At 41.6% G+C, this 24,047-nt stretch overlaps 6 protein-coding genes across 6 annotated transcripts; 3 read left to right on the forward strand and 3 right to left on the reverse strand. All coding sequences in view use genetic code 11, as the record gives it.

Annotated features, from left to right (window-relative positions):
• Positions 1-298: 298 nt before the first annotated feature.
• Positions 299-3,138, reverse strand: EGR_06769 (hypothetical protein; the record flags this gene model as incomplete). The annotated part of the gene is made up of 6 exons (XM_024496018.1): positions 299-1,338; positions 1,414-1,707; positions 1,785-1,877; positions 1,954-2,179; positions 2,878-2,989; positions 3,020-3,138. 6 exons carry the CDS (start codon positions 3,136-3,138, stop codon positions 299-301), a joined length of 1,884 nt encoding a protein of 627 aa, XP_024349558.1.
• A 1,708-nt stretch (positions 3,139-4,846) lies between these two features.
• EGR_06770 (Splicing factor 3A subunit 3) lies at positions 4,847-8,343 on the forward strand (the record flags this gene model as incomplete). Its single annotated transcript, XM_024496019.1, has 8 exons — positions 4,847-4,942; positions 4,978-5,025; positions 5,067-5,119; positions 5,190-5,295; positions 5,340-5,504; positions 6,549-7,075; positions 7,557-7,842; positions 8,008-8,343. The coding sequence occupies 8 exons, from the start codon at positions 4,847-4,849 to the stop codon at positions 8,341-8,343; spliced, it is 1,617 nt and encodes a 538-aa protein (XP_024349559.1).
• Positions 8,344-8,819: 476 nt separating this feature from the next.
• EGR_06771 (hypothetical protein) lies at positions 8,820-13,637 on the forward strand (the record flags this gene model as incomplete). Its single annotated transcript, XM_024496020.1, has 17 exons — positions 8,820-8,880; positions 8,910-9,019; positions 9,089-9,623; positions 9,699-9,891; positions 9,968-10,101; positions 10,476-10,696; positions 10,876-10,945; positions 11,032-11,103; positions 11,501-11,696; positions 11,894-11,954; positions 11,993-12,133; positions 12,597-12,683; positions 12,839-12,934; positions 13,022-13,117; positions 13,201-13,269; positions 13,343-13,412; positions 13,588-13,637. The coding sequence occupies 17 exons, from the start codon at positions 8,820-8,822 to the stop codon at positions 13,635-13,637; spliced, it is 2,262 nt and encodes a 753-aa protein (XP_024349560.1).
• A 1,120-nt stretch (positions 13,638-14,757) lies between these two features.
• EGR_06772 (Parkin coregulated gene protein) lies at positions 14,758-15,429 on the reverse strand (the record flags this gene model as incomplete). The annotated part of the gene is made up of 2 exons (XM_024496021.1): positions 14,758-15,143; positions 15,174-15,429. The coding sequence occupies 2 exons, from the start codon at positions 15,427-15,429 to the stop codon at positions 14,758-14,760; spliced, it is 642 nt and encodes a 213-aa protein (XP_024349561.1).
• A 212-nt stretch (positions 15,430-15,641) lies between these two features.
• On the forward strand, positions 15,642-21,532 carry EGR_06773 (Leucine-rich repeat-containing protein; the record flags this gene model as incomplete). The annotated part of the gene is made up of 16 exons (XM_024496022.1): positions 15,642-15,707; positions 15,740-15,852; positions 16,127-16,383; positions 16,458-16,743; positions 17,025-17,101; positions 17,332-17,462; positions 18,624-18,791; positions 19,945-20,042; positions 20,079-20,127; positions 20,157-20,208; positions 20,247-20,326; positions 20,361-20,509; positions 20,539-20,669; positions 20,708-20,799; positions 21,015-21,112; positions 21,271-21,532. 16 exons carry the CDS (start codon positions 15,642-15,644, stop codon positions 21,530-21,532), a joined length of 2,109 nt encoding a protein of 702 aa, XP_024349562.1.
• Positions 21,533-22,136: 604 nt separating this feature from the next.
• On the reverse strand, positions 22,137-23,277 carry EGR_06774 (hypothetical protein; the record flags this gene model as incomplete). Its single annotated transcript, XM_024496023.1, has 2 exons — positions 22,137-22,504; positions 22,578-23,277. 2 exons carry the CDS (start codon positions 23,275-23,277, stop codon positions 22,137-22,139), a joined length of 1,068 nt encoding a protein of 355 aa, XP_024349563.1.
• Positions 23,278-24,047: the final 770 nt, after the last annotated feature.

The raw sequence follows: 24,047 nt of genomic DNA on the forward strand, positions 1-24,047 counted from the left end.
CGCGTGTATACACGCACGCACCTGGAGAGCGGGAGACTAAACATTGAGGGCCCTTTTCCTCCGGCGAGGCGAATCCACGTTTGCAGTTGATGGTGGAGGCGGACCATTTAGAAAGGTGAGAAGTATATTTCTTTAAAACAACTTTCAGAATAAGCTTGGTTGCTTGAGTGCAGGTTAGAAATGTTCTGGCATACCATTTTTCATGCAATTCATTTTTGAAAGTAGAACGGCAGGACAGGTGGAATATTTGTGGTGGTATAAATGAACATTGAAGATATAAAAGAGAGCTAGAAACTGTTTAGTTGAGAAGATGGTCCATTTCACCATGCAATACAGCCAAAGCTGCTGAAGCCTCACTGTCCCATGGTTTTATACCCTGGCATAGCAGTTCTTCCACCTCTTCATCGGTGAAGCCGCAATTCAAATCCAGTCTCGTTGGTGAGGTAATTTGACGAAGAGACTGTGAGACTGACCGTAGTCTAGGCCGGTCGAAGTGGCGATGTGCTGAGTTAAGGGGTTTGTTACGGTTTGCCGATGATATTCCACCACGAAAGCTTCTTCCAGTGGCTCGACCGAATCCACTAAGACTTCCTCTTCCACCGATGCCGATGTCTCCACGGGGGCAAGGAAGCGCAGCTGCGCTATTAGTATTGTTCGAATTAGCCTGTTTATTAGTAGAAATTGACGGGGTTTCAGATTCAGCATTGTCTTGCGTTTGCTGATTTTTTGCGTGATAAGGCGGGGGTGCAGATGGATGATCGCCTGATGCGCCCGCAACGTGGAGCTCCGATTTAGCCACCACCTCTTCATTATTCTCCGACTCCTCAACCACACTAGCATCTGGATTCTCAACTTCCTCTTGTGTGCTTTCCTCCGCAACTGCCTCGTCCACAGGCTGTCCATTTTCGTCAACGTCCCGAAAGACTAAACTAGGAGGCGTAGGAGTAGGATGATCTCCAGCCGATTCAAGGAAAGGTTGTTGCTGATGCTGCTGCTGAATCGCGCCACGGAAAGTTCGAGTACCGAAACGTCCACAAACACCAGATGGAGACGGTGGAAGAAATGGAAAACAATTAGAACCACCAGCAAAAGCTGCTCTGGCGATTGCTGCGGCCCCTCCTGCACGACGTAGCATCTGGCGATGGAAATTTTCTATCTTACGCATCATTTCCCGCTGGTGTAGTCTCCAGGGGCTGCTGATTGGCGCTAGCCACTGAACCATTGCTGCAGCTGCCACCGCAGCCGCTTCCATCTCTTCCTCCATTGTGTGCTGATCAGCCAAGAGGTTTCGAAGATCAGTGCGCAATTTCATTAGACTAAAAAGGCCAAGGTCGTGGCCTAGGAAATGGCAGGAGCTTCTGATCAGAGACACATACGTGAACAAAACTTAAGATCAAATGCCTTCCGATTTACCAGCCATTAGACCAGCGACACTGTCGATCCAGTCAAGGTGGACCTTCTTCTCCCAACGCTGAACTTTGGCTCCCTTTGCCTTGTCAGCCATGTGTTGGAAGAGCGACCAGGGCTTCTCAAAGATGAGGATGCATGACTTGCACCAATACATCTGCCCTGGTTCGAGAGCAGCCTTTAGTTTGACGCACTTCACATGATCGCCTTCCTTATCTAGGAAGCACTCGAGATAGTGGTCCTTCAGTAGGTTGCAGTAGCTCTCGTTGCCTCTTCTCTCCAGTATTTGTTTACAGGTGCCTGATGGAAAACATATGCTTGTTATAAGTTTAAACTAATGTCTAAGCTAGCAGCTAAATTGATTTCATTTAACATACCACACATTATTTGTGAGTCCAAAGTGAGTTGCTCTTGTTGGAAATTGGAGTCAGAAGGGAATTCAGAAAGTTCCATCAATTTTGGCATCAGATCTGAAAATGTGGAACTCAAAACGGATGAGAAGATAGTTTTCAACAGTCTTTATGCCTTAAGTCAAGAAAGCCAAACCTTTGTCATGTGGACAAAGATCTGCCACCGCCTCCTCAGCGGAAGTCACGGTATTATTGTTTATTTTCTCTTCACTATTTGCAACAACCTCAGCAGATGTGTCCCCGCTACTCTTAGAGCTGTCAGCCGTCTTTGGAGGCTCGGTGATGATTAGACGAGAAGATATGGCCATGTTATTATTATTCCGACCTGATGTATTTCCTGACTCTTTATTGTCCTTAAGAACCTGCTTGAATAAAATCAAGCATCAAAGCACATAAATTAGTTACATTCATTCAGGACTACCAGAAAATTTACCTGAGATTAATCCAACCTGACTAAAAACGACAAAATAAATATGCCGATTTTGAAAAGACTAGTTTTAAAGGACCAAAATTCTAAAAAGAATACGTGCCAAAAAGGGCAATACAATGAAAAGAGTTCCTCTTCTCGAGCTAAAGCGAACCCTATTAGACTGTGGAGGAATGTAAATATTAATTTCGTTTAATGAGAATGCAAGTCATGCAAAAGGTCACAGGTTATTGCTATCCAGTTAAAAGATCCAGAAATTGCAGATTTATTTATTTCATTACTAAAGGCATGCATAAATTGCCATTTGTGCCAAATAAAATCAAACAAACAATTCTGAAAATTGAGTGGTTCTCAAAAAGTCCTCAGTAGTAAACAATGCTATTTTTAGGAAATTAGTAAAAATTTCTAAGCAAAATAATACGGTCACATCACAGAGCCTTCAAAATTACTAATTGAGCCACTCTAACTGACAATTGTACAAATATAGGCTAAGTAAGTAGTAAATTGATGAAGCCAAAATATTTCAAACTATACTTTTACAATAGAGTGCTTCTGCCCTAGAAAAATTAATCAAATGCAAAAAAATATTCATTAAAAAAACTCCAATTAAAAGCCTGTAAAGTGCTTACATACCTCATTAGGGAGAGGAACTTTGCAAATGGGCTGTTCAACTACTTTTAAAGACGCACAGTCATGTGAGAAATGACAGTTTTCACCAAAACGACATCCTGTAGATGATTTATCCCTAGAAAATCAGATCCCACAAGTGGTTTACCAAAAAAATTTGCAAGGTGGTCTTTTATCCGGAATGTGTAAAAAGTTGCAATTATCTCCATACCAACAACCACCAACGGCATTAAAATAACGGCAGATTTTCTTATCTGGATCACCCATAGAAAGAGCTGCGAAATAAAGCAGCAAAAAATATATCGCCGCACTCCAAAATTCAAAAATGCCTCAAGAAAACCACGACAACATGTACTGATTAGTTGCGCATGCTGTTAACGTTATTTTATCGTTATTTTCGAGACATTTAAACAAGTGACAAAAAGAAACATGCATGGATGCATGCTGTCGCCATTTTATAGTTGACGTTCTCAAAAAAATTTAAAATTGTTAGAAGACCGAACAATTAGATCCAAAAATGCTAATTGCAACACGCAGTCTGTTAAATGTACGTTTTCGGTGAGAAGCGATCAGGAACCCTCATCCTGCAAAAAAGACTTTGGAAGGTTTTTAAAGTTTTTCAGATATTTGCAATTAAATTTTTCAGGACTGCATTAAGTACGTGATATCAGTCGGATATCAGGTTTCAAAAGCCTAGATTTTAATCATAGCCATCTGGTTATTCATCTTTAGTAAGGTAAGGGTGCTATTTGTTCTTTCCACCTCGCCGTTGCCTTGCAGATGTACAGGTGTTTTGTGGATTTTTGAGACCTGGCACATATTACATAGCTCAGTAAAGAGTCGGCTCTCAAGGTTAAGACCTTTGTAGCGCCTTGAAACTCCTTTAAGACAAAAGAAAACAATACTCGGGCAGAATGTATATATTCAGCACGGAGAAGATGTCTGGGCTATCGGAATGAACCAAAAGGCCAGCCCACCCAGCGAGGTACAAGGGGGCTAATTCAAAGTACTAAAGTGGCGCCTTACCATTGCCGAGGGACGAACCACTATCGTATTACACCTTGATCGCTCTAAACAAATTCGGGCACTCCATGCTGGCGAATCCACCATTTGAATAAAACTGAAGCAACCGTTTCAGCATCTTGTGCGTTAATAGGTTCTGCCTTAGCCACATTTGTGAAGCAATCTATTATGAACAAAATTTATCGGTTCCCTCTTTTGGCGGGTGGCTAGGAGCCACTCTTCTAAATTTACATCTTCTTCGAAAGGGGGTAGGTCTGCGTGCGCTGCCACCAGTCTGAAAGAGAGCGGGTTCATATCCACCGAAGCCACCAGTGTAGGGCGAGACTCACAGGTCTCCTTTATTTAGTTCTTAGTCTTTCTGAAACAGCTTGGTTTATTTGATTTTGACATCTTAATTAAGGGGGAAAGAACGTGAGGAAAGGTACAACGTTTAAGTAGGGCAAGAACCGCAATCACAGCTGGGCACGGAAGACGACAACTCTCTTACCAGATTCAAATTTCTGAATGACCTTTTTTCCAAAAGATACATTATAACTACATAAGTACTATACATACACTTGAGAATCACTTTTTTATTTTAACTACAATCCAAAATATTTGCTCGAAGTGACCAAGCGCAAAACAGGATTTTATTTACTAGCTTAGTTGTTGGATTTTAAAATTAAAGAATTTGAAAAACAGGGCCTTTTTTTATTCGGCTTCCTTAGGCATTTATATAATGCTTGCCGTGAGACAGTAATTTCTGCAGAACATCTATTTTTAAATGTGTAGATAGCATTGCAATTTTTAATGTAAATACAAAGCATTTAAAGAACATAAAAATTGTTTAAGGCATTGCTTTTACTTGCCCAGTTAAGGGGTCCTGTTTGGCACTCAATATCATTTACAAAAGGCGCAAATACTGAACTGTTGGTGGTAGAGCCCACGTGTGGGCATACACTTAGTCGCTACAATGAATACGGTATTGGAAAATCAGCGTAGCATACATGAAGAGCGTGAACGTTTAATAGATGCAATGTCGAAAGAGATGTGTTTTAAACCTAAAACGGTTTGTTGGCATGTTATGGCCTATGTATTTTATAGCACAAAGAAGGCGTAAATTCGGAATTTCGTCTACGAACCATGTTTGACGTAATGAGTTTTTTTTTCTCGCTTTTTGACAACGAATTTAGCGATATATGGACATTACAAAAGCACTTAAGGAACTTTACGAGGACAAAGACGGGTAACATTTGTGATTGTTGTGTTTTGTAGGTACTTTTTATGAATTAATCGCATCTCCTATTTGATCTTAGTCTTAGAAAGCAGGACATTCAATCACTTTCTGGTCCGAATGAGTTTAATGAGTTCTATTCGCGTCTGAAGGCGTTGAAGGATTTTCATCGTTCACATCCGGATGAAGTTAGCATAAGATATTCTTTTGTAACTTGATAAAAAAATTTCAGTTAAGCATTCCTATGTCGGTTGAATTCGAGCGTTTTAAGGAGATGCGTGAGAATCCTGAAGAGTCAGCCGCAACAATGATCGAATTCACAGATGAAGAGGGTTACGGACGCTTCCTTGACCTTCACGAACTATATGAAATTTTCATTAATATAAAAGGCATTCCAGTAAGCTTTTACTTCTCTCTAATCCCTCGAATTTTACTCTTGCATCTTAGCGCAGTATTATAAGTTCAATTGTGAAGTAGGTATATCCATGATTTCTAATTTATTGCCAAGTAAATTCTCCTACGTTTATGTCAAAGTTATTAAAGTCCAGGAATCCAAGTCACAATTTTGATTTTCCCCTTTGCTTATATCCAGTATTTTTTCACTTGTTGATCCTTTTTATATTTAAATTGTGCTTCCACTAGATACACTTTATAAGTGGATTCCCATGTTTCTTGACAGCATTGAAAGTATCTGGGGTGCTGCATCCTTGTGGTTCACATCTCCAGAAGTCCCTTATAGTTAAGTCTCAGCTTTTTACATGGTCTTGATTACGACAGCTTGGTGGATTCTGGTATGCACTGGTGTTATCTGTGTGAGTTTGGACGCTGTCGCGCTTCCAACCAGGGTAGTTACGAAGTGAGACTAGGGAAACGATGTTTTTTATGTTGACATCGAATGTACATTTAAACCATGGTATTTGCACTTACCTCCATTTCCTGTAGGGCTGAGATCCTGATGACCATTAATTCAACGTATTTATAGCATTACTGATGGCCTTGGCACTACCATGGTTATATGTATACGTAGGATCTCTCAGCATTAATGCTGATTAATGAGACCCCAGTGGGAGCTTAGATAGATTAATTTCCTGGAACATTCGAAGCGTCAAATGTCGGGAACAAATTTCTAAGACACTACAAAGATGTTCTTCTGTTATCATTAGATACCCCTGTGGATTTCCGTTTTTCTAGCTCTCAATTTTTAGTCCTTTTGGTATTATCAAAATCATACTGACATTCAAGAGTACGCATGATAAGCGATAGAGAGAGGCATGGTAGTAAATTGGCGGTGACTCTCCCTTTTGAATATTATTTTATTGGAGTTGCTGAATCTTCATTTTTTGCAATTGGCGTATTTGCAAGTCCTTGAACGCTATCCTACGTGTTTCCGCTCAATGCGAGAAAGATTAAGAGTTTTCATCTATGTTTGAAAATCTTGCAGAAGGTGGACTATCTGACGTACCTTCAGACCTACGATAAGTTGTATGAGATCCTTCGTGAGCGTAAAACTGCCTCAGGTGCCTACCGTCACTACCTGGAGCGCCTCATTTCTTATCTGGAAGGCTATTTGTCGCGTGCAAAGCCGATGCTGGACCTTGCTGAGGTCTCCGCCTCTGCTCTTGCTCGCTTCGAGCGCGAGTGGGCGGAGGACGTCTTCCCGGGTTGGGGCAGCAGTGGGAGCGGTAGTGGTGGAACTGCTGCACCCGCTCTCTCTCGCGCTGGCGCGCACCTTGACCTTACGCCCTTCCGACAGGCCGAGGAGCTCGCTTCCCTTGGTCTGGATCGCCTTAAATCAGCCCTCCTCGCGCTCGGTCTTAAATGCGGTGGCACGTTAGAGGAGCGTGCCCAGCGTCTCTGGGCCACCAAAGGGCGCGCTCTCGAAGACCTCCCACCCGAATTCTTCCCTTCTGCCAAAGCCGCTACCCGTTCCAGGAATCATCGTGGTGGTATTAATGCTGCTGCACCTGAGTAAGTACAGATTTTGAGGTAGACTCGGAAATTCTCTATGCTCGTGCGCGATGGGGAGTAGCTCTATCCGGTAAAAGGTCTTTAGGACCTGCGATACATAAACTTCGAAAATCAGTGTAAGTGATAGATCTGTTTATAATTGTCAGATGGACGCTCAATTAACTGATATGGGAGCACTAGAATAAAAGCATTTATTTAAATTTTGCCTACATCTCCTCCGCTTTCGTGAAAGTGGTACTTTTCGACGTTTAAAACTTTCTAATATCGACATGGGAGTTAACTTTTGCGACTTCAAAAGCAAACGCCAGAGTATGCATCGTAGTCATTCATCAAGTATTGTAGTAAAGAAGTTAAAAACGCCCATTGACACAGTAGTTAATTCCATTTAGGGATTAAACCAGTGGTGGGAGCTTAAATCTGTTGTCCAATGGATTTTAAGGCAGCCGGGCTATTAGAGTCGACTGTTGTGCCACACATTTAGGGACTTAGAACGCGTGCGTGAGATAGCTATGCTAGAGGCGTGCGTCTACCAGTTGGCGGAGATTTTGAACGAGCATAGGGCTGCGACCGTTGAGAACGTTCAGCGGCGACAGGCACGAACTTTGGCGGAGAGAGAGGAGGAGGAGGACAGTGACGCTGAGAACGAGGTGGGCGGTGGTGTTGGTGCCAATGGCGACAGAGGCAAGGATGCCGAGGGTGGTCCAGATGTAGAAGACGATGACATCCCTTATAACCCCAAAAACCTTCCACTTGGCTGGGATGGAAAAGTAAGTTTCCATTTTATTTTAAGAATCAGTTATTTATCTAAGTTAGGAAGACGGGTCTTTGAAATCGGGGTTATCGTGCTTGGTTAGTGAGACATAATTTAATCTCGGAAATGCTTGTTTCTCCGGTGCTTTTTAGTAATTTTTATGAATATTCCTCCCCTGTAGCCAATCCCCTACTGGTTGTACAAGTTGCACGGCCTAAACATGTACTACTCATGTGAGATTTGCGGCAATCAGACGTACCGAGGACCGAAAGCGTTCCAGCGCCACTTTTCCGAGTGGCGCCATGCACACGGCATGCGCTGCCTCGGCATTCCTAACACAGCACACTTCGCGCATGTCACGAAGATTGAGGAGGCTCTGGCCCTCTGGCAGCGCATTCGCACCACCAAGGAGGCGGAGCGCTGGCGGCCCGATGTGGAGGAGGAGATGGAGGACCACGCCGGCAACGTTGTCTCGCGCAAAACCTACGAGGACCTCAAGCGGCAAGGCCTCCTTTGAACAGCCTCTCTCTCTCCTGTCAGACCGCCCGTTACCGGGGCTATAGCCTACGTGATCTTTGTGTTAATATTAAATAAAGCAACTTTTTTTCTAATGGCACTTCTGCTTTCTCGCTGTGCGTTTGATGGTTCCAGCACTGCTTCCATCTTTTCTAGTGGGTAACGTTAATACTTTTTCATTCCGCATTCCCACTACTATTGCAAATTGAAATGTGGTAGCATTTCGGGCTTTTATTATGTGGTATCACCTTCAAATTCTGGGGCAGATTTTACACGAACTTTTTTTGCTTTTCGATATTTTTAATTGGATTTCAAAATTTACTTCATACGTGCTTTTATTTATGAAGTGAAGTAACTTTATTCAATCAAATCTCTTGCCTTAGCGATGTAGTAGAAAACCACAGATTTAGTGCTTTCTCAATGGTTTGTTAGATTAATCCACCTATCACATAAATTTGTTTTTTTTAGCTCCCATAAATGGAGGATTCCTCGAACGTCACCACGACGTCAGATGACGGACCAGATAGTGCCTCAACAGGTAAGACAGCTAGATTTCTTACTTTGTAGAGACTGAAGAACCCACAAAGCAAGAAGAGCAAACATTTAAAGCACCAGAAACAGTACCTGCTAAGAGATCGTCCGAAGAAATTTCCAGTGAAAATTTGGTAAATTCTTCTGTAAGTACTTTTTTGGCCAAAAGTCTGGCGTCTGATTTTTTTAAGTAGTAATCATGTGCACACTTGTAGGCGTATTATCAACCACCGGATTGGGCTTGTACCTGCCCCTCATCATCGCGCTACTTTCTTGAGGTGATAAAAAATGGAATTCCATTGCCCGAGGCGACAATAGACCTCTCCAATATCGATCACTGCATCCTTGGACGTCAACCGGGTCCCTTGCTGAATCAGCAAAATCCCACTGGTCGCACCGCTACCCTCCTTCATCCCTCCATAAGTCGTGCCCACGCTGTTCTCCAATTTGGCAGTAACTCTGATCTCTCGCCCGGTTGGTATGTCTATGACCTTGACAGCACACACGGCACTTTTGTGAACAAGCACCGCGTTCCATCGGGACGATATATTCGCCTTCGAGTTGGCTACGTCCTTCGTTTCGGCAGCAGTACGCGTCTGCTCATTCTCAACGGGCCGGAATCTGATGTTGAGTCGGAAACTAAAGAAACGTGGAGTGAGTTGGTTGCGAAAAAAAAGGCGAAAAGGGAGGGAGAAAAGAGGAAACGGGAGGATGAAAGTGATGCAAATATATGCAACTGGGGCATGGAGGGTGAGTAAGTCCTTTCACTTCGATGGCCTTGTTACCGGGAGAGTTGACAGACGCTAATTTCCTCTTATTTACTAGATGATGGCGATGAGGACGAAAACGTGTTGCAGCAGCGCTTGGCCGAGAGTGGGAACTGCTTAAGTCATGAAAGCTCCTACATCGCGGATCCGAAGAGGGCGTTAAGAGCATTTTTCGATCGTGAGGGCTTAGATCCTTTGCCCGAGTACGAATTCGTAAAAGGCCGTTTCGGTCAGCAGATGTGCAGAATTGAGTGCGTTTGTCACATTCCTTACGCCCTTTCAACGTGAGAGGAGTAAAAGTGTAAAAGTTAAAATTTTGCGTCATAGATTGCCACTAGAGGCGGGCACACTGTTTGCAGAGGTGCCGATGACCGGCCAGAAGCGAAAGGAGGCTGTCGCGGCTTGTGCTCTTGAGGCCTGCCGCATCCTCGATCGTCTGGGTGAATTTGATGCCAATAAAGGTATGGCTGTGATTTGATGAGGCATTCATGCATCCCTATCCGGTTCTCTGTATATTCATTGATAATACAATGCAATTTTGTTGGAGATAAGCAGTGCTTTGCATTTGGTTGGTAAATGGAAAACATTCTTTTTTTTTCAATTTTATGTATGTAGCCCATACTAGAGCAACTAAGGGCATAGACAATTCTAGGTCACAACCTACCACTTTTGTGATTTCGCCTTTCGTTAATTCAACGCCTACACAGCGCTTTCAGTGCACATTTGATTGCACTAATTCCAATTCCTTTAATTATCTCCACCTTTTGTTGAGTATAATTTCGCACAAAACGACAAGAATGTTTTTTTTTCCTATTTTATGACATTTGACATGTAGAAGGGGCAGAGGCGGTGAGACGAGCACGTGAGAAGGCGTACTGGCAGTCGAACGACTACTACTCCTCCGATGAGGACACTTTTCTGGACCGGACAGGCCAAATCGAGGCCCGACGGCGCCGACGAATGAGACGCATGGGTGTCGAGGGAGCGGAGGTCACGTCGACTGACGATTCAATGTCACAAGAGACGTCTGAAGAGCCACAGGATTCCCTGTCTGTGGTGAGTGTTATGAAATTGAATTCTAGACTCCTAGTTATTTACCATCATCACACATCAACATAGCGGTTGCATAGCGCACCACAGTGTCTTCTTGACCACCTTCAGTAATTGCGTAACCATGTTTTCTGCTGTTTTAGTGAGCCAGCCTTAAGCTCATTTGAGTCTCTGCCCTCTTTCAGTTGGCTACACTGGAGGAATTGGGAAGGAAGATCATTGAAGTGGAGACGGAGCTAGACGCAGCTGAACGAGGTACCTTCTATTATTTCTTCACATTACTTCTTCACCCATCGTGTACTGCTCCTCCTCCTTACCCCTTCCTCCTCTCTCTCCCACAGCCATGGAAGCAGCCGGCGAAAATGCCACCGAAATGGACGAGTTGGAGGCTTACATGGAGGCTATCAAAAGAGGTAAGGTGGTAAATTTATTTTGATTGACTTTTGAAATCTCCTTATGATCATGTTCTACCTGTCTCAATTTAACAGCTCGTAGTGTGATCCACAGTGACAGTCTGCAGGTACAAGTAGTCAGTAAAAGTGTATATAAGTGAAATATGTCAATATAAAGGCATTTTAAAAGTCTTAGATGACTACTTTCACAGTTAGGTCGTAAAACTATGCTAATTGGTCATTGTTTGGGACTGAATTTCCCGATTTTGTGTTTTCTGGATTGTATTGAGTGCTTGAAATCACACTCCCCGTCTGGTGGCTATGAAAGAAGCAAAAGTCATGTTCAAGTCAAACTATGCTCTAGTTTCATCAGTTAGCCCATCAGATGACCTGACCTTTCCCTTTCATTGTCTAACAGGTGCACCAAAGCGGGCGGAACGGCAGGCGCTGAAGCGTCGTCTGGTAGCGTTGCGGCAAGAAGAGACGCGCCTCCTTCGAAAAGTCGGCATTCGCGGCGGTGGCAGCAGTGCGGCTCGTTTCTCCTCCTCCGCCTCCTCCGCTGCAGCTACTGCTGTTCGTGCTGCTGCCTCCCAGCAGTCTGGTACTGACGGAAGGTAGGCTTTTTGGAAGAGGCCTCGGTAGTCTTATTATTATTCAACCGTTCCCTCTGTCAGTAGAAGGGCGGTTTCTACTAGAATGAGTTACTGAAGAAGTTTATAGGCTTCTTAAACTGCTGGGTGGTTTGTACTCAATCAAAATAACTCAGTGATCTGGTCATCTGCTCTTGATGATAAACCTACCTGTATTTTAGGACGAATGAAGCCTCTCACACCGAAAGTAGGCTGAATTCTATCAAGAGACAACTGCCAGAGGTAAATTCAGGGAAGCTCTTTGCCTAACTTTTCATTAGTTCAATCGCCGAAGTCACCAGATTGGTGAAAGAGGAGCCTTGCAAAAGAAGGAAAGAGAGAAGGAGACGGAGGGTGAGGAAGTCTTTGTTCCAGAAGTTGAAGAAGATGATGACACACAAATCAGTGTGGATACCAAGCCGGTCAGTTGAATTTATTTTTTCCATCTGAATTACTAAATACGAAATGCTTGGCCTTGTTTAGTCACATTTAAAGCACGAAGTACTGAAGCGAGGAATAAAATTTGGAGTCTGAATTTAGTCTCGAATCCAGTCGGCCTGGCGTAAGGATTGCAAGTTGACCTCCTGGCATTTGTGCCGCGCTTGGTTACTTAGGCCGTAGATCTCAGTTGTCTAGTCCCCACCTCCTACCCTCATCACTTTTTCGGCAATCCATCTCTTCTTTGTAATCCACGGACGACCAGGATGCTTGAAGCTCTGGAGGATAGTAATTAGTGCTGCAACACTAGGCATTTGGATAATCAAACCCTCAGGGATTCGTTAATTCACCTCCGTTGACCAGCGTATAGATGCAATTGCCTTGTTCCTGCTCGAGGATGTTTCGGTACCGGCTGTTCTTTCCTTCATCCTTTTTTGTGTCATGCAGAAGCATCCAGAGTGTGATTCAACACCCATGGAAGAGGTGGACATAGAGGGCACCTCGAAACGTCCCCCATCTTCACCTTCTCAATCGGTATGTCGTCTAACAGGGGGGAAGTGTTCAAATATTCACATTACGTTTATACAAATAGGCAAATAATTTTTCTTTGTAACGCGGTCTCGTATAATCGTCCAGTGCTGTCTTGTTTCATCATTTTTACTTTTTTTCTACCTCGTTGTGCTATACAGGAATCTCCAAAGCCTAAAATGGCAAGGAATGAAGAGGCGTACTCACCTACTGTTTCAACAGACAAGGTCCACTCTGCAGCATCATCACCATCGAAGGTCTGCCTGTTGAGATGCGCTTTTTGACCAAAATTTGAACTTAATATACTGAAAAGTATTTCTTTTTTTTTTCTTATTCCTTTGCAGCAGTTGCAGGAGCCTCTCCGAGTGGTTGAGGAGGATGAAGTGGTGCACCGGCCACGCATTGGGCCCCAGCAACTATCGCACTCGGTTGATGATAAAGTGACTTATTTCTTCTTTTCCTCCTCCATTACTTGACTGTTCTGCTTTCATTTGCCATCGCTTTTGCCTTCCATTCAACTTAGGTAGTCAAGGATGAGCAGTCGCCGGCTATTTCAGTGGAATTGTCCTCCGAGTTGTCACCGCCAACAGAGGTTCATTTCTTTCACAGACTGCATACTTCGTGGGAAGAATAATAATGATGCATTCTTGTGCCTTTTTTTCTAGATTGATTTGGATGATGCCTACGACTACAGCATGAACGATCCCAACTTCGCGCTGTGGACGCCACCCAAAGGTGGGTTTGTGTGTGTGTATCCCTTTCCTCTCTGCCTAGGCACATTGAATGTGAAATGTGATTTTGGACAAGTGTGTTTTCCTTTTCGTGTGGGACTCGTTACTAGGCTAAACAAAGTGGTGTGTAGATGCCTTTTACTTGTATGAATGCACTCCAACACTTTTTTCCCCTGCAGATCAAACTGGTGACGGGATGACCGAACTCAACAAAAAGTACGGCTACTGATGAGGCTAATCTGCGTATTCCTTTGTTCAGTACAACTGTAAATGCTTTCTCAGCGCTTTTGATTGTGCTGGGAGGTGGTGTGGAGGAGGGGTTGTTAAGATCCCGGGCAGTCCAATGTCAACTCGTTGTCACGTGAAGTCCCGACGATCCTATTGATTAATCCAGGCGTTCTGGGCATTCAACGGAGCGTGATCGGTTCAAGGGAATAATTTCAGTTCCCTTATTTTTTGTCCTGATTTGGGTTTGATCTATTTTTAATAGAAGTGGATGGGAACTACACCGAGTCATAATAGCAAGACTGACTTAAGGCAGGAGCGTTCTCGTGTTGGGATCGCTGATCCGCGTGGAGATCCTGCTTGTGATGGTATTGTTAAGCCCTTAAACAGAGAAAAAGCAGAGGCCAGCTCAAGAGAAGTTGGAAGAAAGTATCTCTTTGAGGTGGATCTCTCTACCATCACAAACTCGGACCCCTGTTCAAATGTATCCCTCGAGGCGCTTGACACTACGCCTCTTGAGACGCTACCGGTTGTGCCGCCCCCCAGCCCCCCTACTGTCACCCTGACCTCATGCAAAAACAAGATGGAGGGGAAAAGTGATTTTAAGTTTGGGAAAGTTCCCGCTGACTGGACGTCTCCCTGTCCCAGTTCTACCCTTGGAGTTTTCCAATTGAACAGTGGGGAGTACATCTTCTCAATGTTGATACGTCAGTTTGGCGAGGACGAGCGTTTGTGGCGACAATGGCTCAGACGCATTGAGAGAACAATGAGGGGGCTTGAAAAGTTATACAAGTGTAGAATCACCGTGTGTGACAGGCCATTCCGCTATAGAGGTGTCATGACACACATGATACGCATTAGAGGGGTATCGAAAAAGAATGTTATACAATGCAAAAATGCCCTCCCTTCTCACGTAAAGGACATGCTTATCACTGCGCGTGAATATTACTGAGACATTGTGGACTGAAAAAGCGGCATTACAATTATTATTTATAAATTTTCTATTTAAAAATCTTCAGATCAATTTATTTAATATTTAGAGTGGAATGTTTTGTATTTATGATTTTAGTGTGCAAAATAGCATGATGTTGTTTGGAGTTTTTGGTTAACGCCTAAGTCTCCATTCACTGAAGTAGATTGGATTCGTAAACTGGAATCATATATTTGATATTGAGGTAGGCATATTCCCCACCCTTTGTTTCCATTATTCTTAGGGTTTCATCGATCAGATCGCCAATATTTTCATCCTTGCGTTGACTGTATTCAATGGCATCACCAATGTTTCTATTGTAATTGATAAACAAGTTAAATGTGGGAAGGAGCTGTCTGTAGTAGGGTACTAATGCTTCGCCAACACCTTCGTGAGAATTGACAAGCTCTTGCAGAACCTTCATAACATTGCAGCAGATACGGCGGTTATGAGTTGACAATGCTTTTTTAATGGGCATTATCAGTCGTGGAATGACCGGTAGAACTTTGTCACGACCATTTGAGAGGAGAAATTGTAGTCCTAGTAAATAGACATTTTTTTAAGAGGTACCTTTTGTTACGACAAAATTATACGGATACTTTTCTTCCCTTAAACCATCAAAAAATATAGGCAATATCTGATGATAATCCAGTTTGTCAGCATCAACTTTCCATGATAGAATTTTGGTACCCTTTTCATCATATGAAATGACAGCGGGAATGTCGCCTCGATCATAGCACAATTTGAATAATGTTTTATTTTTACGTGGGGGATTAGAGTAGGTAACAAGGCTAGTTTTCTTTGTGGGTCGCCAAAAATCAAGCATTTCATTTGCACACATGAAATTAGGAAGATAGAGTTGGGATGTGTTTAAACAAGGGTACTACTTGACGCAAAAATAATTTTTTCAAATTTTATTTTAAAAAATATTTAAACAATGCTTAGATTATTAAAGCAAAAGTCATTTAATTGAATGGTTGCCGGGCGCTGAATAGCGTACCATTACGAGTTAAGTGCATCAATTTCAGCATACGCACAATGTCAGAAGAGGAGGAAGCTGTCGGAGAAGAGATAGAAGAGGCAGAAATTAGCATTAAGCCTGTTGTATGCTTCGAGATTTCAAGCTTAGAATTTAGGTTATTCCCGATAAACCTCTGACGAAAGAATTAGCAGCCACATGTCTTTCACTACTTAGAAGAATAGGATACGGCTTTACACATGCATTCATAAAATTTGACTGTGCAAACAGGTGTGTTTTTTGTCTAGCTATCTAATCTAGGCAATTTTTTTTATTTGTTTCAATTTTGATGACTGGCCAAATCTCCCACTTATTCTTTCTCGTAGTTTGTAAGCGTGGATGGCTCTTTTAAAATATCATTTTTAAAGGCGATGATTTTAATTTGAATATTTAATATATAATACACCACCTCATGAATAACCATGCCTTAAGAGTTCAATTTTACTAGGATAACCTCATGAATGTAAACTTCTGATTTCTTTCTGTAATACCGCAATATTAATAGGGGCCTCACAGATATCAGTATCTTGGTGCAATTTCAGTTTCTCCGCTTCGTTATTCTGAGCCACAACCATATTTCTGATATTTCGCCCATTTTCGCAGCCGAATACTTAATGTATCTTAAAGCTGATCATAATCGCATACTCAAAGCTGGCAGTGCAAAGGCTTTACCATATCTTCAATTCTTCGACCTTTCACACAACAAACTCACCTGTACGGACTTCATCAACCACGGTAGATTGAAACATCTCATACTTAGTTGTACGTTTCAATAATACCAAAGGAAGTGCGTTGTCCTAAATTTTTCAAAAGGAATTTTTGCTAAATCAATTTAGATAACGAAATCACTACATTAAAGGGCATCGAGGGACCGCCATTAAACCAGTTCAAGTTGCGCTCTTTGGAGACCCTAGAGTTGCGTGGAAATAAGATTACATCGTCCGAGGGTCTGAGTGAACTGCACGCTCTAAAGACGCTCTACTTTAGTGAAAATCTCCTGCACTCAGTAGAGGACATTTCGGCAATGAAGGGACTTGTTATACTACATCTTCGGGATAACAATATTCGACGTTTGGATGGTTTTCTTCATGGTCCGCCTAATCTACAGTACTTAAATCTTCGGTATACCAGCAAAATTGCTTATTTTTTCGACTGTTCTTGTGACAAGTTTACCCTGTTTAGCGTCATATTGTGAATTTAGGGTTTACTTCGTCCTTTACTTTGTTTAAGACAGTTTTTCCATTTTTGGAAAAGTCAAGGAATTAGGAAGGCAATTCCGACTTGCGTTAATGTCCTTTACTTGCATTGGTATTTAAAGACTGGATAAGGAAAACAGCTTTGTTTGGTTTTTTATGTGCTGTCAAATCTATCCTCGTTGTTTTGTTTCTGACTTATTTTTTTAGAGGAAATCAGATAAAACGCTGGTCAGAGGTCAAAAAGTTAATGTCATTATTAACTCTGAAAATTCTCATCCTTAGTGGTGAGTTCAGACTTAATTAGCAAATAATTGGTTGCAAAAAAACTGTTGGCACTTTTTAATCAGCATTTTTATTGCATTCTTTCACTTTGGCGCGCATTTGCATGTTTAGCTAATTAAAATTAGTTGAAATCGTTTAAATGCCCTTAGCAAACAAAAGAAACAATTAACTTAAGAACTACGGAAATCAGAACTTTTATTTGAAACGCATCTTCTTTTTCTTTTTGCCTCAGACAACCCGATTGCGGATAGAGATCATTATAGACCCCTTGTTTTGGGCATGGTGCCTCGCCTTAAACGCCTGGATAAGGACAAGACCTCGCCAGATGAAGTAGCAGAGTCAGTGGCGTTCCTCGAAAAGTTGGTGCGTCCAATGTTTATTTTCCTATTTTTCTTTTTTTAAAAATTATTCACGTTCAGCACTTAATATCTCGCTCTGCATCCGTGATCCGGTACTCCCCTCCAATGCATCTTCATTGTCTCAGGTGCAAAAATATTTATTCTCCTGATTTTTAAATTTGAAACTATTTTGTAAATAGAAACTTTTCCATACTGAGATGGTGCGTAAGTGAAGTTTGGTCAGATACTCCAAAGTTTTGTCATTTATTTGTTAGGCGATATAAGGCAATGTCAGTGCATGACATTTGCCTATGGCGAATTCTTCAATTACTTTCCCTATATAAAATGATGCGAATAGCTCTTTTGAGACATAGTCTTTTCCACTATTGGCTTTGTTTTCGAATATATACGAAAAATTTTTTCAACTAAGCTCGTCGTCACAAATTCGTGACGCATGTTCTTTACCACTTCAAGATAAATGGCTGTACCAATACAAATCGCAAGGGGGCTGAAAGGGTCTAAAAAAGTGAAGTGGATGGAGGATGTGTGGTACTTTAAGTCTTCCCCGAAGTCCTACGTATGGCAGGAAATATTTTCCTAACAAACGGAGACGCTGTGACGCTACTGGCTTAGCCGAACGGCTATGATGCTTGTACAATCTGCGGAGACTTAGATGTCTATGTAATCAAACGTATAGTTAAATGAACAATTAATGAGACAAAGTATTGTCAAATTTAGGAGCATGATTAAATGTGGTGTCTGAAATGTTAAAGAAAATTTGCAAAACAAGTGTTAAACTAATGGTGTTTGAATTTCCTCTCACCGTAAAAACAGACGTGTTAGTAAAGTCCTGGGTATTAAGTTAAGTACTCTCTTATCTTATTTTAAAACCACGTGTAATTAATCGAATACATAGTGGAAAACAATTTTAGGTGCTTGAGGATCCTAAAGGTTCAGACCACTTTCCGACCATACTCTGGATTCATAAGAGGGTCGGAAAAACCCTTTCGGAGAACTCTAATGAAATCTTGCATTCTGCATTCCGGTGGTGACAACAGTGATAACAAACGCATTGTTCTGACGCATGATTGCAGATCCATGTTAGATATAATCAGAGACGAGGTGATTTTAACCGTAAAGGCGTTCAATATCTCCATGCTTAAGTGAAATTTAATGTTTTTTTTAGGGTGAGCAATTCTTGGAGGAAGATGACGAAGAGGAGGAAGAGATGGACAAGGTAGCAGAGCTAATGGCTGAGGCAAAACTCGACGAGCTAATGGAGGAGGGAGTGATGGACAAAGATGCCGCAGAAGCAATCACTGAGGAGGTAGAAAAGGAGGAAATGGATGATGAGGTGTGCAAGACTGGCCGACCTATCGGAATTTGCCTGTTCATTACACTTAAAATTCGATTGTTTCTTCTTTTAGGAGGAGGATTAGGATTTAAAAACATTTACCTACGTTTGTCTATATAAGAGAAATTTTCCACTTTTATTCTACTGACTTGTGTTTTGTTACTGGTGAGAAGTAAAAAGTAACAATATTTAAAGAAGTCAGCTACCTTCGTGCAGCTTTAACAAAGTGCCATTTATAAATGACATAAGTTAGCACGAAGTTGTAATTTTTGGGAGATGCATTTGAACACGAAATCTTCGACAAATACAAAAAAATGTCTTAGACAAAGTCTATATTAGGTAGTAGATTCGGGTCTATTTGAAAGTGCAGTAAAGTTGACAAATAATCTTCGAAATCAAAACGGTAATGGCTAAGTTGGTCCACTTTCTGATGAATTGAATAAAGTTATTGGAATTGCCTAGTGATGCATCTTTCAAAGGTGGACTCAAACTCAGTCATTAAAAAAATGCTTGAACCTTAATAAGAGATAAATTAATGCATAGTCTGCTCTGATAATCACCGGTTTTCAACGTCGCCAATGTAAGCTGAGCAAGAGAAACATGTACCATATTTGATAATGTAACAATTAATTTGGTTTTACATAAAGTGTTAAGGACATTTAATGTAATGCAAACACTCGAAATGCTTGTAAGGAACTTCAAATGCTGACCGATCGAGGTATTTGACAGTATATTAATCCATTGCATTGGAATAAGTAGGCTTTGATTGCTGCTAAAATAAATGATTTCATACACCTGTCCTACAGATGTATTGTGCCGTAGCTGCATTTTATGACGATTATTCCTTGTCAAATATTTTTTAAAGAAATCTTGCAAAGTGGAGGCTTATTTAAACCACAAGGTTGCCAATTTAAAATGCCATTCAAGATTCCGCGCCTTGAAGTAAAATTCGCATCACAAAGGTATATTTGTTTATATTTTAAAAGGGACGATAAAGATGTGGCTCTTTTACCCAAGATTCATCCTGTTCGTCTAGCCAGTTCGACCTCCTGGGAAACAATTATTGTTCCCAGAATTCTAGAGATAGCGCTATTGATTCATCTCAACCGGAAAAACCCGATGTATGCTACAATTATATTAAGGTTTATCTTAGAGTGGGGGATTTTGGACGTCTCTGCGTGGCTCCGTTGACAATGAGAGGAGAAATTCGGTCGCTACCAATCCTCCCATTGGCAATGCTGCGCCGGTTATGTAGGCTTGCTTTACATTACAGTTGTATATTTAAAGCAAAATTGTTGATGATATATGGGATACAGTCACGGAACTTGACGCTCTGGTAGGTGTTGAATTCTTTCTTACCCCTAGATAATTAAATTTGTCTCGGAACCTGTTAGTACCAACGAAATAAACGATTCTTGTGAGTCTGATACAGGACGTTGATATATTTCATAAAAGATTCCAAACTAGAGGAAACATTTAAAATGCTTGAAATGTGCTCGGAAAGTGCTAAGGGATCGTTTACTCAAGTGGATGAGGTAGATTTCAACTCATCTTATTCGATTAATTTAGATGGCATCAAGAATTAATTCATTGCAAAGTACTGTAAAGAAGGCATTACCTTTGCCAAATCCTTCTATAACACCTCGTATATTTTACAACAGCATTTGTAGTAAAAGCTCTTTGAAGCTAAAAATTGACAGTTTTGCCTCAAATTTGGAGTAAGAATATTTTGTAACGCATTTGGAAGCTTTATGGTTAAATTGGCTCGAAAGAGAATTGAATCTACAAAAGCATATTCCTCACAATTTAAAAAGCCACACTCCGTCTTTGCTATGAGTCCAAGAGTCCAACACCTAGCATTGCGAAGGAAGCATGATAGTACGTCTCTATTACATTAATTAAAGTCTCATATTTAGGTACGCCTGCAATACATACATCTGGAACAAATACAAGGCGAACAACCAGTAGTGCACCTTTTCTTAGTAGGAATGCGAGGACAGTTCTTCAGGTCTGCATTTTACATATTCATTTGGTGCTTCAAAATTTGTGTTAGATATCGTTTTGGAGAAAAACGCACTTTTTCCATGTTGTTATAGATTCACAGACTCTTGAGCATGTCCTTAAAAAAATTCTCTTAATTCTTTTTGATGACACATTACAGTGTCTGACCTCGCGTTTCAGGAGTTGTGTGATTTCATTGTTAATATTCTGTAACCATTGTAGCCTAACGCATCCGTCAGAAAAACACCGCAATTTGCTATAAAATTTTGCAACAAAGCTGCCACTGTAACTGTACCTAGAAAAACTGATATCAAATTTGAGTAAGTGAAAATTTGTTTCTTTTATTGAATTTATTCTAGCTTTCTACCCTATGAACTGTTCATTCTGCTCGCTACATTATTTTTAGTTTAGTGTACCCTGATTTTTCTTATTCGATTATTTAACGGGCATCTTTTTTCATCACGTCGATTCATGGCAGGCGTCAATGCAAGCCCAACGTCCGTTGCCGACAACAGTCAAATTTGGTGCATGATCATCACATGGGAGTCCGCGAGACACCTTTGTCTTCGCCCATTTTTTCCGATCGACCAAGCAGTGGCACACAGCATCTGTTGCTACCTCCCGACACAGTGGAAGACATCTTTTGTGATCTCGCAAAAGAGCGTCATGATGATGACGGATTCTCCTCCATTTCTGACGACTGCATCAGCTTAAACGACCTCTTCGAAGTGGAGGAGTAGATGGATCCTCCTCCTCATCCCTATACTTTCACCGTCTTTTACAACCCGCCTTTTACCATGACTCTGCACCCTCCACTTCTGTGCATGTAAATTTTTAGCCACATTATGAAGTTACAATTCGACACATGGTTTCCTCTTTATTTCAGACGGTCTCAATACTTTGCAGCTGATGAAGACCTTACTCTATGAGTACATTTGTGAGCCCCTTGATCGTACTCAAGCGTAAGTTCATGATCTAAGTGAACATGTCGACTGCACGTTCTGCGATGCAGTACCAGTAACCATGTAAATGAGGGCGGTCAATTCAAAGGACTGACACGCATTAAGCCATTTGCTAGACTAAAGTTGAAAACCGGCTTTCAGTTTTTCGGGGAGTGTCATTCCATAAGTGAAATTACCAATAACCACATGAAGAAGGGTAACAATAGCAAATAAATAAACGGTGTTTAGTTATCTTGTAAAATCACGATAAAAGGTACAAGAGTTCCAGAATGTAAAAATCAAACATTACATATATTGGCAATAATTCATCAAGTCGACTCATTGCCCAGTCGAAAAAGTGAGTTGATTTAAGTGTGCATATACATGGGTACGTAGGGAGCACTTATTTTTTAAAAGGCTTTGCAAGTATTTTTGCGGGATATTTTGAAGGATCGAGTCCACGCACCGAGAAAAGTCTAATGGCGCGTTCCGAGAGAGTTCCACCGCATTTTAATCCCCGACTCGAGAGTGCCTGCTTTAGAGTCTCCAAACCGTACGACTCTAACTCCATCGCCGAAGAAGCTGCCTCTAACGCTGCTTCCGTTATAGGAACGCTATCAGCAAGCTTCTTGGTTGCAGATGATGAAACAGCCGTTTCGCTCGTCTTCAACCCGTTTCCTTCACTTTGCGATTCAACAAGAGATTCCTGTATTCCTTCCCTCTGTTCCTCCACCTTCGCAGCATTTTCTTTATTAGCGACAGTATCCGAATCTACTGAGTTAAGAAAATATGATTCGGAGTGTTTTATTGTTAAGACAATAAAATCCCCAAAAGGAAAACTTACTAACTTCGGAATTTGATAGCGATCTCAATGAGGGGTCTGCGTGATTTTGCTTCTCAGTCAATTCGGAAGATGAGAATAGGTCGTCGGAATCATCATTACTATCACTACTATCATCACTGCTTGAAGAAACACCCTCATCCAGTTGTTCAATCCACAGCTTTGGCTTCTTCTTAACGGGCTCTGAGGGGCCAGCATCAGCAACGATTTGTGCTAGCATTGCCTCCACTGCATCTTGAAGTTCAGAGGAAATATGTTCCTTGCGTTTTGCGAAATCTGGGTCGTTAAACTTGTGGTCATGAAGGAGGCCCTTATCCAGGGCCTCGCGACGACGTCGCTGCTTTTCTAGGTATCGGTCCACCTTTGCACGCTCACGCTCTCCCGCTTTGGCATACCACTCCTTAAGTTTAGCTTCAGCGTTCACATCACGCATTCGACGACCCGAGAGATCGCGACACATGTCGTGGTTGTTCGTCTTTTCAATTTGATTGCCGATGGCACGCAGCATGGACCCAAAGCCACCCTTTCCACCCCGCAAACGCGAGTGCACCTGAATGAGCACATCGTCACTTTCCACATCACTCGGGTGATTGACGAGCCGGCCATCGACAGAAAAGTAACAATCTACACCCTCGCGAAGAAGCTTAAGATATTCTTCCCGGGTAATGAACCGACTTCCGGCCACATATACATCTGAACACATTTCGCAGCTCTAAAAATCATGTAAACTACGGATGATGCCGATTCTAGTGCATTCAAATACTAAAAAACCAAACAGCCCGTAGAAAAAGGAAGCCTATCAACATGATTGCTGTAATTCCACCCAAAGTCATAATGCCAAAAGGCAGTGTAGAATTAGTCAAAAAGGTAGCCAACATGCCACGTAGAACCCCCTATTTTCCACAATCTTTGCATACTAAAGTTTCTGCCTCCAATGTCTAGCTATACCAGTATAGCAAGGTAAAAAATAGGCGGGCCAATTAAGTGGCTAAGTTCGGCTTGTCGTTTAATCGGAAGCCTCCTAGATGTTCTAAATTACAACACTTCACTTCAATCTCATGACAAAGGACCAAGTCTTAAAAATCCGTAAAACAGGAATATGCATAATTAGGCACAGAAAAAGACTAACCTCTAAAAAAGTAGCCCAAAATCAACAATCAGGCAGCACCCGTAAAACCCACGAGATTCGCCAACAAAGTAAAACAAGACGCGAACAGGGCAACATATCAACAATCATCCACCTTTAACAATAATTTACAGTAAACACAAGTGTTGACAGAAGCTTTATTGTGATAAAAGATTTTGTGAGTATTGGTAATTTGTGATGATAGCCGGTAAAAGCCTACGTAGTGAGTCATTGAGAGGACTCTTATTTATTCACTCAGATTATAAAGTTTTATACACTTAAAAAAATTAGTTTTATAAATTTAAATTGACAGGTAATCTGGAGGATTCACTTTATTGGTGATTTAA

Source organism: Echinococcus granulosus (genome assembly GCF_000524195.1).
Source record: "Echinococcus granulosus chromosome Unknown EG_S00063, whole genome shotgun sequence".
NCBI classification, from domain to species: Eukaryota; Metazoa; Platyhelminthes; class Cestoda; order Cyclophyllidea; family Taeniidae; genus Echinococcus; species Echinococcus granulosus.